Genomic DNA, 14,403 nt, shown 5'->3' with positions numbered 1-14,403 from the left:
TTTTAGATTTCTTCTTCGAGATCATGCATGTGGAATCATTAGCATTATTATTTCAACAGTAGTACATCAGCAGTCAGTAAGGGGGGAGGAGGGGGGAGATTACATTATCCATTCAGAATAATTTCCCACTATAATATAAATGTTACCCAGGACAGAGCTTTGAAATGGATACTGATTCTTTAAATTCTTTCCTGTCTGTTTCAGGAAATAGTAAGATCTTGTTGATAATGAAGTACAATGTGTCTAAAGTTCACTTCTAAACACTTGGCTCTTTTCTGTGAAAGTCATCTGCATTCCCTTTATAATTCTAAGCCACCAGAGATATGCCTAATCTTGGAGATCTGATCCAGCGCTATCATTCAGAAAAATCCTTGATAATAATTCCGCCATTCAGATCTATGAAAGCGCTAAAGCTTTGCAGCTTGTGTCGTCTTCTGCTTCTTCTTTCTTCTGCTTTTTTTTTTTTAAGACCCAAGGCTGGGGAATAAGGCCTTGGCTTATGGGTTTGGAGATTTAGTTGTTTGCAAATAAAATGATTATTACTATTATTATTCAAGTTCTTAATCAATGCAAGCAAATGGCATCTGTTTGTTATCATCCTTTCTCCAGAAGACAAAGGCTCCAGTCCCTATGGTGCTGACTGCTGGCCCCAAGTGGCTGCTGGATGTGACTTGGCAAGGAGTGGAAGACAACAAAAACAACTGCATTGTGTACAGCAAAGGTAAACACAAGCTGATTTTCCCTTCCACTTTCTTTGTGAGGAATTAAAGCGGTGCTGATGAAACGTGCCTGTTGCATAACAGGTGGCAAATGCAGGTTACAAAGGCGGGTCTGTGGTTCTCATTTCTCTTCTTCTGATCTAAGAAGCATTATTCCATTTTTTCCCCTGAAAAAATAGTTTTTCTCCATTATGCATTAAATGAGTGTGAAGCAGAGGCATCCTATTACCACTTAAGATTCAAACAGATAAAGTACTTAAGGAAAAAAAGCAAAGAGCTTTCTTATACTCGATGCATTGTATTATATAAAATGTTGATGCCATTGTAAGCCATTGCCCAATTTACCTGCCATTTAAGCCACTGTCCAAAGTATGTCCTAGGCTTTACAGACTTGTTCAAAGACTTGTAGGAATGTAGCATCTCTCTGATTCCCCCACCCCTTAGTTTCTTGCTGCATTATATCACAAGCCTCTTTTGAAGTTTTGGTGAGCTTTGAAAGTTCATTAAGTAGTTCATTAACCTGCTGTTCTAACCTGATTTAAATCCAAAATGTTGTGCTAATACCCCTACCTCGTGAAAAGTGTGTGAACCTTGATGTTTTTGAAAATGTTGTTGAAAAATAGCATTTATTTTCTGAAAGATAATTGTAAGAAATTTTATTGTTGTCATTGTTTTGGAATCTTGACAGTGATTAAGTATTGAAGGCAGCTAGATTTGGCTCATGGTGTGTAAACAAACAAAAAGGTTCTTTGCTCATTAACGACATCATGATGCTATTTAAAATGCATGGCAATCACTACTTTCCAACTTTCCACTGTAGTGATTCCCAAAATGATACGCTAGGATCCACAGTGGTCACAAGAGTATTGGGTGTGGGTTACCATGTGGCCAGAGATTATAGCTGCAATCCTGCACACCAGTAGGTTGCTGAAATCCCATTAACTGCACAGGACTGAAGTTGTTGTGTCATAAAGGTAAAGGGACCCCTGACTGTTAGGTCTACTCGCGGACGACCCTGGGATTGCGGCGCTCATCTCGCTTTACTGGCTAATACGGTGGCAATAGGCAGGCATCTGAACTCTCAAGCTAGGACTTTGGTTCACAGGAGGATTTAGAGCAAAGGCAAAACTTAAGTTCTGTACAGATAAAAGTATAGAACCTGTATAGATAAAAGTTTGGTCACCACTCCTTATTAGATTGAACATCACCCCAGCTCCTATCAGTGTTCCTTTGATCAATAGCTAGAGGCCTGAGCTTTTTTTAAAAAAAAAAGGTACAAAATTAAACCTGCAATGCTGAATTGGTACTAAAGATCTATGATACCTGACTGCTCAGTCAAGAAATTGTGAATACAGCTGCTGTGCCCCATTAGCATAGTCAATGTTGTATTTATCCCTCCTCCATTTAGTCTTTCCAACTAAGCTCAGGTTTCAAATTCTATAAATCCCCAGTCTCACTGCTTTGTGATTGCTTCAGAAATTGCACAGTTCTACAGCAATTTATTTTAGGGTTTTTTTTATTCCTTACCAAACAGACCCACTGAGATGAAAGATTTGTTTGCTGCGACAACCTAGTGACCATTTTGCATACAACCAGCAAGGCAAATAAGCACCCATATCACTATATTAACATACAAAACACTAATCATAACATCAAAGGCTACTAAAACTTACTAGAAACAATTACAACTTGTTCCTATAATCATTGCAATTTGTACACTTATAAGAGGATTGCCTTTAAACTGCTACAAGCCTTTGAAAATTGAAACACTGAAAACAGAGAATTTGCATGTTTAAAAATGAGTAGTTGCACACTAAGGTCTTATGCATTCTTCCTTTTATAATTACAAAACACCAATAAATTAATTTTGTAACCTGAAAATACCTGATTTAGTTAAGGAAAAACCTTGAGCCAAAAAGGGAATGAATCTGCATCATTTTAAAGTGTAGTGTGACTCATTGCTCTCGCAGCAGAAAACAGCACAGTATTTTGATGTTTGCGTACAGTAACATTTTTCATATGCGTGAGAAATTGCAATTTATTTTGAAAGGTATTAAGGACTGTTTATATGGAAACTTTGCAGCAGTTATCCAAAGTACAACTTCAGCCTAGAGATACATCAGGAACAGAAATCCAGGATGTTCATAGTGGAAAGTTTTCTCTGACAGTCTCTTACACTTCTTTTTTATTCTTATAGACTTCTTACATGTTTCTTTCCACCCCCACCTCACACCTTCTTGTATTCTCTCAGTTTTCTGGAAGGTGCAATGCCTGAGCTATGGGGAAGATCTGTAAGGGCTGATCCTGCTACAGAACTACTTGTTTAAATTCAGATCCGATAGTAACGTTTTCTTGAAGAGGAGCCAATTTGCATCATTGTGTATGTATGCTGAAATGTGGCAGTTTAGCCCAACAGCAGATGAGGTGGTAAAATTGTTCCGGAACTGTACCACTTTAGACTGAAGATTGTGCTTTGTGTTGTTAAATGATGGACATAAAAATAACCTTTATTCACACGTAGGAAAGCAAACTATTTTAGACCTCTCTATCCTAACATCTAATTTACTGTATGCAGATTGCTTTTAATATGGAGAAGGGTGTGGTCTGACATGATAAAATCATGTACTATATATAAGGTTGAATTATTCAAGGAAATTCTATGGTTTCAGTGCATGTCTAGGGACTCATTTTCCATCAAGACACAATTTCTCCATGCTATCAAAATTCCTTGGGGATGTCAGCTAGTATTGGCATACTAATATATTAGTATATATTGAAAAACAGGATTCTGGGGTTCACATAGACAGAAATTCACTACCATAGGATATGATGATGGACATTACTTTAGATGGTTTTAGGAAGGGATTGGACAAATCCATGAGGGGTTACACTTGTTATTGGTTATTGGTCATGAACCAGGAGGTTGCATAAAACAGGGAGAGTATTGCATGCATATTTATGGATTATTTAAAATACTTCAGGCTACCCAGGTTCCAGGGCATAATGCATAAAACATAAACTTAGAAATTCCTGGTAGATCCTGGCTGGTTACTGTGGGAAACAGTATACTGTACTAGATTAGATGGAACTTTGGTTCACACCACATGCTGTCGAATCCACATTTTCACACACTCTCAGCCCCAGACATGGTGTGTTCCACAGGAAAGTGTTGACCTGCTGCAGCTTCCCTTACCTGGGTTGCCTGCCGGCCCCTGTGAGACACCAATGGCAGGTTCTGGTGAATCATAAGTGAATCAGCTGAAGGATTTTTGCCACCTCAGGATGCATGCTTCCTGTACTCCAGTGACATTTCATCTGCTATGTTCAGATGGTTTAGTCTAGGTGTTGAAGGAAAAATAACAGTTGCAATAACTTCATCATTTTTTCCAACACAGTCTTTATTTTTTAATTTTTAAAGTTAGTTTCATGTGCCCACTTTGGGCAAATATAATTGCTTATCTCATGCCTCAAAATTTACACAAAAGAAGATATCTTATTGGGGCTCTAACAGCTTCAAGATGACATAACATATTTGTTTTTCCAGCTGAAAAAAATGTAACTCCTTACTTTTCATAAAATGATCTTATCTATATTAAAAGATTGGTGTGCAAATCTTTGACTGAGTACTTTTGTGAAAATAGTTGTCAGATCAAAATGAAATAATCCTACTAGGCACTGCTACAAATGGGAATGTCAATGAAGGTTATGTGTGCATTGGATTTGTCCTGAATTTCCCTTAGGAAATGTGTTTTCCCCCAAATTCTTGGTTGCTATTGGATAAATACCTTCAACTGTTAGAATGTACTGCATTGATAGAGTAGCCAAAAGGCGCAGGGGACTGGATAAGCTAGAATGTATAATGTATATTGACCCTCAGTGGGTGTTTTAGCTGATCTCTGCCCCTTTGAAAACCTTTCAGTAATATTTGCTTGGTGTTAGATAGCATGGCATGTGAAGATATAGGCTCCTTTAGCCTGTCTTTATGCTGATGAAAGCATATTATTTCACTCTCCTGATGGTTAGTGATAGCTTAAGCAACTTGGATCCTTCTTTTCTGTGCATCTGTTTAAACCAATACTGAAGCATCATGGATAAGCAAATTTGGAAAGGGCCATATGATGATATTTGCTGTTCTCCCTTTTGGTTATCCATTATGGTTATTCATTATGCTAACTACAACTTTAACTGTGGTCAGAGCTAACCACAGTTTTTGCTTAATGCAGGACCTAAAAGCAGGTCGAAAATGTGGTTTGAGGCCTTGGAACCATGGTTAGCCCTAACTATGGATAGCATCATGGTTGTTTTTACAGCTAACTGTAGCTAGGCACTGTGAGGGAGATTTGTATTCTGCAAGAGATGGAAAGGGCAATAGGACATGTGATCTTGTGACCCACTCCTGGCTTGCTTAACTGTGGTTAAGCAAATTGGCAGCATCATATATGAATTAGCTCTTTGGTGTTAGTTTGTTGTGGTTGAATTAGCCTGTTGTGGCTGCAGAAATATATAGAAACAATAAAATAACTAGAATATGTGTGATAAAATATATTTGGATAGCTGTATTTTACTACCAGGAGAAAGATAGAGCTATGCAGTGCTTCTTCCATTGATGGAGTGTAGCACTGAGGTACCTACCGGTCTTGGATTGGGAGTGATCTAAACAGAGAAGTGATGGTGGCAGAATTGGACAGGACACATACTTGTCAGCTAGTTGCTCACTTGAGTGCAGTATATACTCAGACCAAGAAAACGGCAAATTGAATAGCTGCTATTAAACAAAATCTGAGCTGTTAATTATTACTCTTAGATTAAGAGTGCAATTGATTAAGAGTGCAAGGCATGCCTTAAATGAAGGGGAAAAGAAACTAGTTACCAAACAAAAACTGTGCACATTGAAATGAATCTGTGGGCAAGCGCACATTATGTGTATCTTACCTAAATCATGGGTGTGGATATATATATATATATATATATATATATATATATATATATATGTTATTTGGTATTGGCAAGAGAGGGGCCTATAAAAATATTTAGCAGTGGGAATTATAAAATCATAAGGCGATTAAGTTAGCTAGTTGTGAAATTCTAATATTGCTTTTTAAATGACTTCAGGATATAGGAGGTGCTAAGGTTATTATCTGTTATCAGGAATACAGCAGAATTGTACGACTGGATAATAACTAAACAACTGACACAATGTAAAATTACATTATCAGTGTGTTAAAACAAAATTGCGCCCTAAAGGAGTCTACATGCCAGCTCAGAGCTGCAGTGTAATTATGCTTAACTCTGATAATTAAAATACAACGGAGATCAACAGAATCATTTTCATTAAGAAAATTATTAATGATGGTGGTATAACAGTAATTGATTACAGAGCACCACAGGATAACTCCATGCAGTAAAAACCAACATGTTTAATATATGTCTGAGACCATTGCAGTGTGGTGTGTAAGGCTGAGGATGTTTGAAATTAAGATAGAACTGGTGAGATAAACTTGCATTCAAAACTAAAGATCATAAAATGGCTGTTTTTAAAACTATTTTAAAAAAATTAAAATCCCAGTTTTAAAAAACCAAAACAAAACAGGAATGACTACCCTGTGAACTGTAAAATAAATAAATAAATAAATAGCTGCTTGCTGCATCAATTACACAGCCGAAGTAGGCAGCACAAATATTTCTCAAGCCTTCTGTCATTTCTTTTTATGTTCCACATTGGTTGTTTTTACACTTATGATCATGATTTACTGATATTATTTTATTTTCTATCTGGCCTCGCCAAGTAGTTTATGTCCTTAGTTATTATTGAGATGATGCAGAAGAAAGCATTTGCGCTTCTCCCACTCCTTTTCAATGCATGCTTAATGAAATGTGAGTGGATAATTCTATATAAATAATAATTGATAATTGGCTCAGGAGTAGCAATTTATGTTTGGCCTCACATGCTTTAGAAAGGTGCTTAAATCTTCTCCCCCTGAAACCTGCTATCTATGCATGCTTCAGCTTTTTAAGCACAAACTTCAATATTAGTTTGGAATGGGGGGGTACTCTTTTCTTCCCTTCTTCTTCTTCTTTTTGTTTAATAATAAAACAACAACAACAACAATAACAATAACAACTGTTTAACTTGTAAGCAATGCTTTCGAAGGTTCCTACTTGTTTTTATTATTGCACAATGCTTACAGTACAGGTTAGTGCTATCTAAACAGACTCAAATGAATGATAGTAATAGGTAAAGGTGAAAAGGTAAAGGACCCCTGGATGGTTAAGTCCAGTCAAAGGTGACTAAGAGGTGTGGCACTCATCTCGCTTTCAGACTGAGGGAGCTGGCATTTGTCCACAGATTGTTTTCCAGGTCATGTGGCCAGCATGACTAAACCGCTTCTGGCGCAACGGGACACCGTGACGAGTGCCAGAGTGCATGGAAATGCCGTTTACCTTCCTGACGCAGCGGTATGATCGTAATACCACCTTCCCGACCTGGTGGTGCTATTTTCTGGAGATACCCCTTCTCTCTGAAGTGCCAGTAGGTCCAGCCCAAGACATTCTGGCACCTGAGACGAACCACAAAATGCTCCTCCCTGCCACAAATGAGGAAGAGGGAATGAAGCTCTACATTAGGAACTGGGTTGCGGGAAGTGGACATTTATATCAGGAGCAGGAGGCATGCCAAGATTTACATGTGATGCATTTCTTGGAGGTTGGATCTGCTGCCTCTGTGGATCCTGATGCCCAAGATGGTTGCGTCACCTTGCCTCATGAGAGGTCCAACCCTGACTGCTAGCATCTGGTATGTGTGTTTGGTGGGAACTTGAGAAACAATTCTGTACCTTGTCTTTAGAAAATCCTTTTTATTTAAATAGGTGTCTAACTTGTTGGGCAGATTCATTTTTCTAACTGCTTTTCCATATTTTAATTACCGTATTTTTCGTTCTATAAGACGCACCAGACCACAAGACGCACCTAGTTTTTGGAGGAGGAAAACAAGAAAAAAAATATTCTGAATCTCAGAAGCCAGAACAGCAAGAGGGATCACTGCACAGTGAAAGCAGCAATCCCTCTTGCTGTTCTGGCTTCTGGGATAGCTGTGCAGCCTGCATTCGCTCCATAAGATGCACACACATTTCCCCTTACTTTTTAGGAGGGAAAAAGTGAGTCTTATAGAGCAAAAAATATGGTATATTAATTATATATTGAATTTAATTTGAACTGGCTGCTGTTTGTTATCTAGGGAGACGGGTGGCGCTGTGGTCTGAACCACTGAGCTTCTTGGGCTTGCTGATCGGAAGATTGGAGGTTCAAATACTTGCAACGGAGTGAGCTCCTGTTGCTCTGTCCCAGCTTCTGCCAACCTAGCAGTTCAAAAGCATGCCAGTGCAAATAGATAAATTGGTACCGCTGTAGCAGGAAGGTAAATAGCGTTTCCATGTGCTCTGGCTTCTGTCATGGTGTTTCGTTGCACCAGAAGGGGTTTAGTCACACTGGCCGCAGGACATGGAAAGCTGTCTGTGGACAAACGCTGGCTCCCTCGGCCTGAAAGCAAGATGAGCGCCGCAACCCCATAGTCACCTTTGACTGGACTTAACCATCCAGGGGTCCTTTACCTTTTGAAACCTTTATTTGTTATCTATTTCAAACTGGTTTTAAGATTACCTTATTGTGATTTTGCTTATTTGTTCATGTGGAGTGGGCATTTTTATTGTGAAAATTGCCTAATAATACCAACAATAATAGTTATTGTATTTGACAAACGCTCTTCTAGCTGAGTGACCCAAGGTGATTTACCTTTTACTGTTTTTAGCCACATTGGACATCTTTAAAGGAAAGGCAGGATGCAAATGCAAGAAATAAATAATAGTAAACATTTGGCTTACTTAAAGTTACATCTCAATCAGAAGGAATTTCTTTTAAAACTGTTTTTACTGACAGATATCTGTTATCCATTCTAAATGGCAAACCAACTCAAATGAGCTTTTTTAAGAGAGAGACAGGGAGCAATCCAAAGAAAATGGTGCCTGTTTCCAGGCCACTAAAATGAATGGGAGTTGTAGAAAGGTTGGTAGATGACACCCAGAGTGTGACTTGTTAGACAATAGACAGCTATAATGAAGCTTAGCCACTTCTAGTACAGTGGTGCCCCGCAAGACGAAATTAATTCGTTCCGCAAGTTTTGTCGTCTAGCGAATTTTTCGTCTTGCGAATTATTATTTAGACAAAGGAAACAAAGTCGCGAGACGTTTTCGTCTTGCGAAGCAAGCCCATAGGGAAATTCGTCTTGCGAGGCAACTCGCAAACGGAAAAACCTTTCGTCTAGCGAGTTTTTTGTCTTGCGAGGCATTCGTCTTGCGAGGTACCACTGTACTGCCAACTAATATTGACTTTTTGGTAACTTATTGCTGAGCTGCACGGAGCCAGCCCAGCCATGAGGGAGGTACAGCCTCTGCTTCAGGTGGCAGAAGCCCTCCAGCTGGCATGCCTGTGAGTCCCCTGCTTGCCCTGCCACCTCTGCCAGTGGTGGAGAAGTGCCGCAACCAGCGGTGCCAATTTTGGGCAAGATCGCTCATATGATTTTGGATGCTGCTTCTCTGCAGAGGTCCAGCACCGAGGGCCTTCTGGTGGTTCCCTCGCTGCGAGAAGTGAGGTTACAGGCAGAGGACCTTCTCGGTAGTGGCACCCACCCTGTGGAACGCCCTCCTGTCAAGGAAATAAACAACTATCTGACTTTTAGAAGACATCTGAAGGCAGCCCTGTTTAGGGAAGTTTTAAATGTCTGACGCTGTATTGCTTTTAATATTTGGTTGGAAGCTGCCCAGAGTGGCTGGGGAAACCCAGCCAGATGGGCGGGGTATAAATATATTACTATTATTATTATTATTATTGCCAGTGACAGATGGGGCAGGGTGTGTGACGGCAGTCTTGCCGGTTGGGCTGGTTATTGCCAGTTTCCCCACACCCCTATACCACCTCCCACACAGTTTTGGGGGAGCAGATTTTTTGGGGCTCCAGGGAGGGGGACTGCAGGAGAAAGGGAGAATGGGCAAAAATCGTTTTGCCCTCTTCCTGCCAGTGGGAGTGTCCCAATATCAGAAATTTCTTAAATTTTGCTTTTCAAGCCCTGAGTCTATTGAAGTCTTTGGGACCGAGGAAACCATCATTCTCACAAACGTGTTGCTTCACAGAGATGTTTCTACTTTTGTCTTCTGTGCAAAGCTAAAAGGGGGAGGGGGCAGCACAAATTTGCTGAGCCACACATTTGAAGTTGTCGACAACCCCATACACAAGAAAACAGAAGAAAATATATATGCACTCTGTCCTGTCAAAAGGCTTTCACCTTATCTTGAGAGACTGTCAGGGCAGGAACATCATGGAATGGACAGGAGTCTATTAAATTAATAAGCTGCAGGATGGTGTCTGGAGAGTTATGATGCTCCATAAATCCAGTTTGATCATGGTGGACAAGGTTTAAATCTGCAGACTTCTAATACACATCCACTTTTTGGATTGAATTTGAAGTTTTGTGCTGGAGACACAGAGATAGTCTTGCAGCTTGTGAATTAAGATTTATCTTCTTTTTCCCCCCTCATAGCATTTTTTTTATTTTAAAAAAACAGGGATTGACAAAAATGAAAGTACCTTAGGGATCCTGGCAAATGTTACTGCTTGAAACGAAAGAGCTGTTGTCAAGGTGAAACCATGACCTAGATGCCTAATATCAAACCTTGGTCATTCTTTTCAAACAGCCCCATCAGAACAGAGAGCAAAAGGTCTATATGAAATGAAACAAGGATGAATTTAGCCACAGCCTCTCTTATAGTGATTCCTGTCAAATGCTCCTGCCCTGAGTTTATGACACGAGGGGAAATGAACGTTGGCAGGTGTACTTTGTAAGAAATAAAAAAAAAGGGGGGGGATCTAGGAATTTATTCTTCCCTGATTATAGAAACTTCTATTTTATGAAAGCTGTTTCTGCAGTACAAGACTACCGTGTTGCTTGCCCTCCAGATACTCAGCCTGGTTTTCATAATTAAGAGAATAACTTTGTCATAATATTTATAGTGATTACTAGTTCCCAAAGAAGATTAATGGGAAATGTTAAAAAGCAACCTGGGTGTTGGACGTGAACAGCTAAATGAATGCATGGAACAAAACATTTAAATCCCCCTTGTACGCATGTGGTCTCTAGCTGATTACAGATCTTCAAGGGAGGAAAGGAAATTTACATGGCTCCCTCTGGTGGAAGAGCTTTGAGGTTTGACTCCTTATGGAGCCAGATGAACTGACACCAGCAATTAATAATTGTGGTGGGGGACAACCTTAGTTTTTCAAGGTGACAGGTCAACTGGGCAATTGTATATTTGGGTTAAATTACTGTTAAACCAGGATTGTACCATGCACTCTAGGGAACCAGTTAATTAAGTTCAGCTGGATCACATAGTGTCGGGACACAGTGATTATTTAACACAGGTAAATGTATTTTAGATTAGATGGTTTGTGGAGCAGTGGTTCATGACTTATATATAATTTCTATGCAATGCATTTAGGACATAATATAGTTAATGATAATTACTACTACTTAGTGTTGTGTGGTTGTTTTTTTTTTTAAAAAAAATCTTTATCAGTCTTGTTCTTTTCACCAGCAGGTTTTAAATGGAATGAATGTTTAGCAATGTTGTAGATCAGAAAACCTCCCACCAATATTATGCTGGATATACATACACCAGATTGATTGAACATTAACTAAGGCAGTGATCCTATAGATACTGACCTGGGAGTAAGCCCCACTTAATTCACTGGGTCTTATTCTGAGCAGAAATGGAGAGAAGTGAGATTTATGAAGCCTTTCTCCATCCGCAAGTATTATTTATTTAGAATATATTCTATTCAACTATACACAACCTATGGTTCCATATACAGAACCTCAATCTAGAGCAGTCCAACTGATCTTAATAGGCTGTTACAAAGTAAATGTGTTGCGGTCTTATATCTCAGCCCACCTCTCAGCAAAGGTATTTGTGTTTAAGCTGATCGAATTCCACTGAAATCTATGGCAATAAACTGGTTCAAGTCCAATTACTTTGGCTTAACTTGGAACTGGATTGGACTGTCAGTCATGTTCCTAGCTTTTCGCGCACTAGCTGCATTGAGAGTCAATGCCAAATAGAATGATGGATCATTGAGCAATATAGGACATATTATTGGGAAAGTATTGTTGTGAAAACCCACAAGTTCTCATAAGTCTCAAATAAGATTTTTCCAAACCATAATATTGATTTTTAAGATGAGGGGATATACATATCAACACTATTTATATTGTAATATTTTTGGTTTCTATGATGCAAGTATGCCGGGTATGCTGGCTGATGATCTGCAAGTTAAATAATGGCTTGCTCACTACTCAATCGTGATCTTTATATCAGGCTAATTTAGATTTATGACCCTGGCATGGGGTCCATGTGTGGAACACTTTCCAAACAGTGGCAGTACATTTCAACTCCAACTTATAGCCTCATTAGGATAACACTGACATCCTAATTGCACCATCACAATCTCTTTGTGGGTGGTTGTGGGTCTTGTTTGCCCAGTGGTGTGGTGGGAAACATTGCCTGCTAAGATTTGTTGTTTGAGCTCTGGTACGAAGTGGTAAATCTGTACCACTACTTTCCCTCTTGTTTTCTCATGCTTAAAAAAGAAAAAAAAGAAAAAGAAAAAAGGATGTGTGGGAACAGAGTGACATTTCCCCATGTTGTGTGGACTGTGCTCCACTGTTGCATGTTCACAGCACTGGAATTGACCCCAAGGGTTATCTAGTCCAACTGCCTGCAATGCAGGTTATTTATGCCTTGTTGTGGCTACTTAGCCAAGCACTATCTATCTGCCACCCTGCCTAGCCACAGGGTTGGGAAGGTTTGTAGCTGGCTATTGGATATAATAGTGTCTCTTAATATTGTGTTTGCCGCACCTGTCAGGGACAGGTTGTACAAAGAGTGGGAGGCACCGGCCTGGGAACTCCCAAGGGAAACCCCCAGAGGAGGAAGGCTCAGAGCCAGCGGATTGGTGGTGGGACACTGAAGAGAGGTCAGAGGGAGAAGGTTGGGCGGAGCGGCTGGATGCTGAAGGGGCAACAGGGTTTAGTGAGCAGGAAGAGCCTATGGCAGGGAGCAGTTCAGATTCTGAGGCTGAAGCAGAGGAGGGAGGTCAAGAGGCTTCTGAAGAATATAGGGAGTCTCCCTATCCTGCTGCAACAAACTCCCCTCACTCCTTGTCTCCAAGAATGAACAGAATAATGAGGAGGGCGAAACAGAGACCAGAGGTACATAGATGCAGTTTGAGACTGCTTGGGAAATAACTGGGAGGAGCCTTAGAGAGGGTGGAAGGCAGGGACCTTCAGTCCTGGCAACTGGTCCATAGAGGCAAGACCTGTTGGGAACTGTATGCCATTTCCTTGAATAAAGAGTTAACTTCACTAACAACAGAGCCCTGCATCTTTCATGCTGACCTGTGTCTGACTCCAGCCCTGACAGCACCTAAAATTGGGTAACATGCTGACTGACTATCCTGGCTTCCCCATCATATTCCTCCCTTGCCGTGCATATAAGCAATCTAGTTTTGCCCTTGATACACAGACTCGTAGTATTAATATTGTATGCCAATGAAAGGCAGCTTTCAAGTAGGTGTGTGAGCACCATGCAGTGCCTTGCTTGGTTGTATCAGTATATGAAGATATTATCCTACATCATTTGTGGATTGCAACAGAAAAATGCACTAATGTTAGATCAATAAGATGAAGAAGATGGCAATGAACAAAAGCAACAGAAACATTTTGGAAAAGTTGCTTATGTATTAAAATATTTTTATTCTGTCTTTCAGCTCCGCCATTCTCACTTGTTTGCTTGTTTTAAAGAAGCTGAAAGACATGGCAAGATTTTGTCAGGGAGACATTCAAGAACAAAGTCCGATAATACGATGCTTTATAACATAATCTTCATAAACAACAGCCTTACTGTAGTTATGTGTAAAAATATTGCTGGATACATTGCAGATAAGAAACTAGACACTTGAAAACAGATCAAAACAAAGATATGTCTGTGTTTAAAACAAAACAAAACACCCTCATACGGAGATCATTCATAGGAGCAATTGACTGATATGGCCTAACCTTCAACTCTGAAACTGTGATGAACTTAATGGGATTGATCTGTGAGCTGAAGAAAACATTCAGAAATGTTGGAACGGAAGCGTATGAGACATGAGGGAGTGAACTGGGTCTTTAGCCAGCTAGCAAGTACACTGATATTTTGTGATGGGCAACTGCAGTTAGTATGTGACAGAAAAGAAAGAAAACACTCTCGCCTAGAAGTGTGCGTGTAAGCTAGGCTATAATGTGTATGCAAAGAAACTCATAATCTGCAGACTATTTTCAAAAGTTCCTTTTTTGCAAAGGAACATGTGATCTCTCTTTAATGGACTAAAGTGACCAGATGAAAGGTTATTAGGCTACTTCATTTGTCGTTTAGGTTATTAGGCTACTTCATTTGTAGTTTAGAATCTAAAGGAGTCTGTACAAGCTGTTTTTTAAACATTGTGTTCTAAAATGCAATTTCCATGTTTCATGTTTCATTCTGCTCCCCCAAGGAAGAAATGTAGCAGTCTATCAAAACTAAACTAAAGATTTATAACCAAT

The 14,403-nt window shown here is 39.7% G+C and overlaps 1 protein-coding gene across 2 annotated transcripts in view; it reads left to right on the top strand.

The window, feature by feature from the left end:
- ZFPM2 (zinc finger protein, FOG family member 2) overlaps nt 1-14,403 on the top strand; it is a 321,202-nt gene that overhangs the window by 194,550 nt on the left and 112,249 nt on the right. For both annotated transcript variants that reach the window (XM_077932770.1, XM_077932771.1), the window contains one exon: nt 610-721. In XM_077932770.1, coding sequence (XP_077788896.1) covers nt 610-721 — 112 coding nt within the window. The remainder of the gene's footprint in view (nt 1-609; nt 722-14,403) is intronic.

Source organism: Podarcis muralis, chromosome 8, assembly GCF_964188315.1.
Source record: "Podarcis muralis chromosome 8, rPodMur119.hap1.1, whole genome shotgun sequence".
Lineage (NCBI taxonomy): Eukaryota > Metazoa > Chordata > Lepidosauria > Squamata > Lacertidae > Podarcis > Podarcis muralis.
This window is presented reverse-complemented; position numbering and strand designations above follow the sequence as displayed.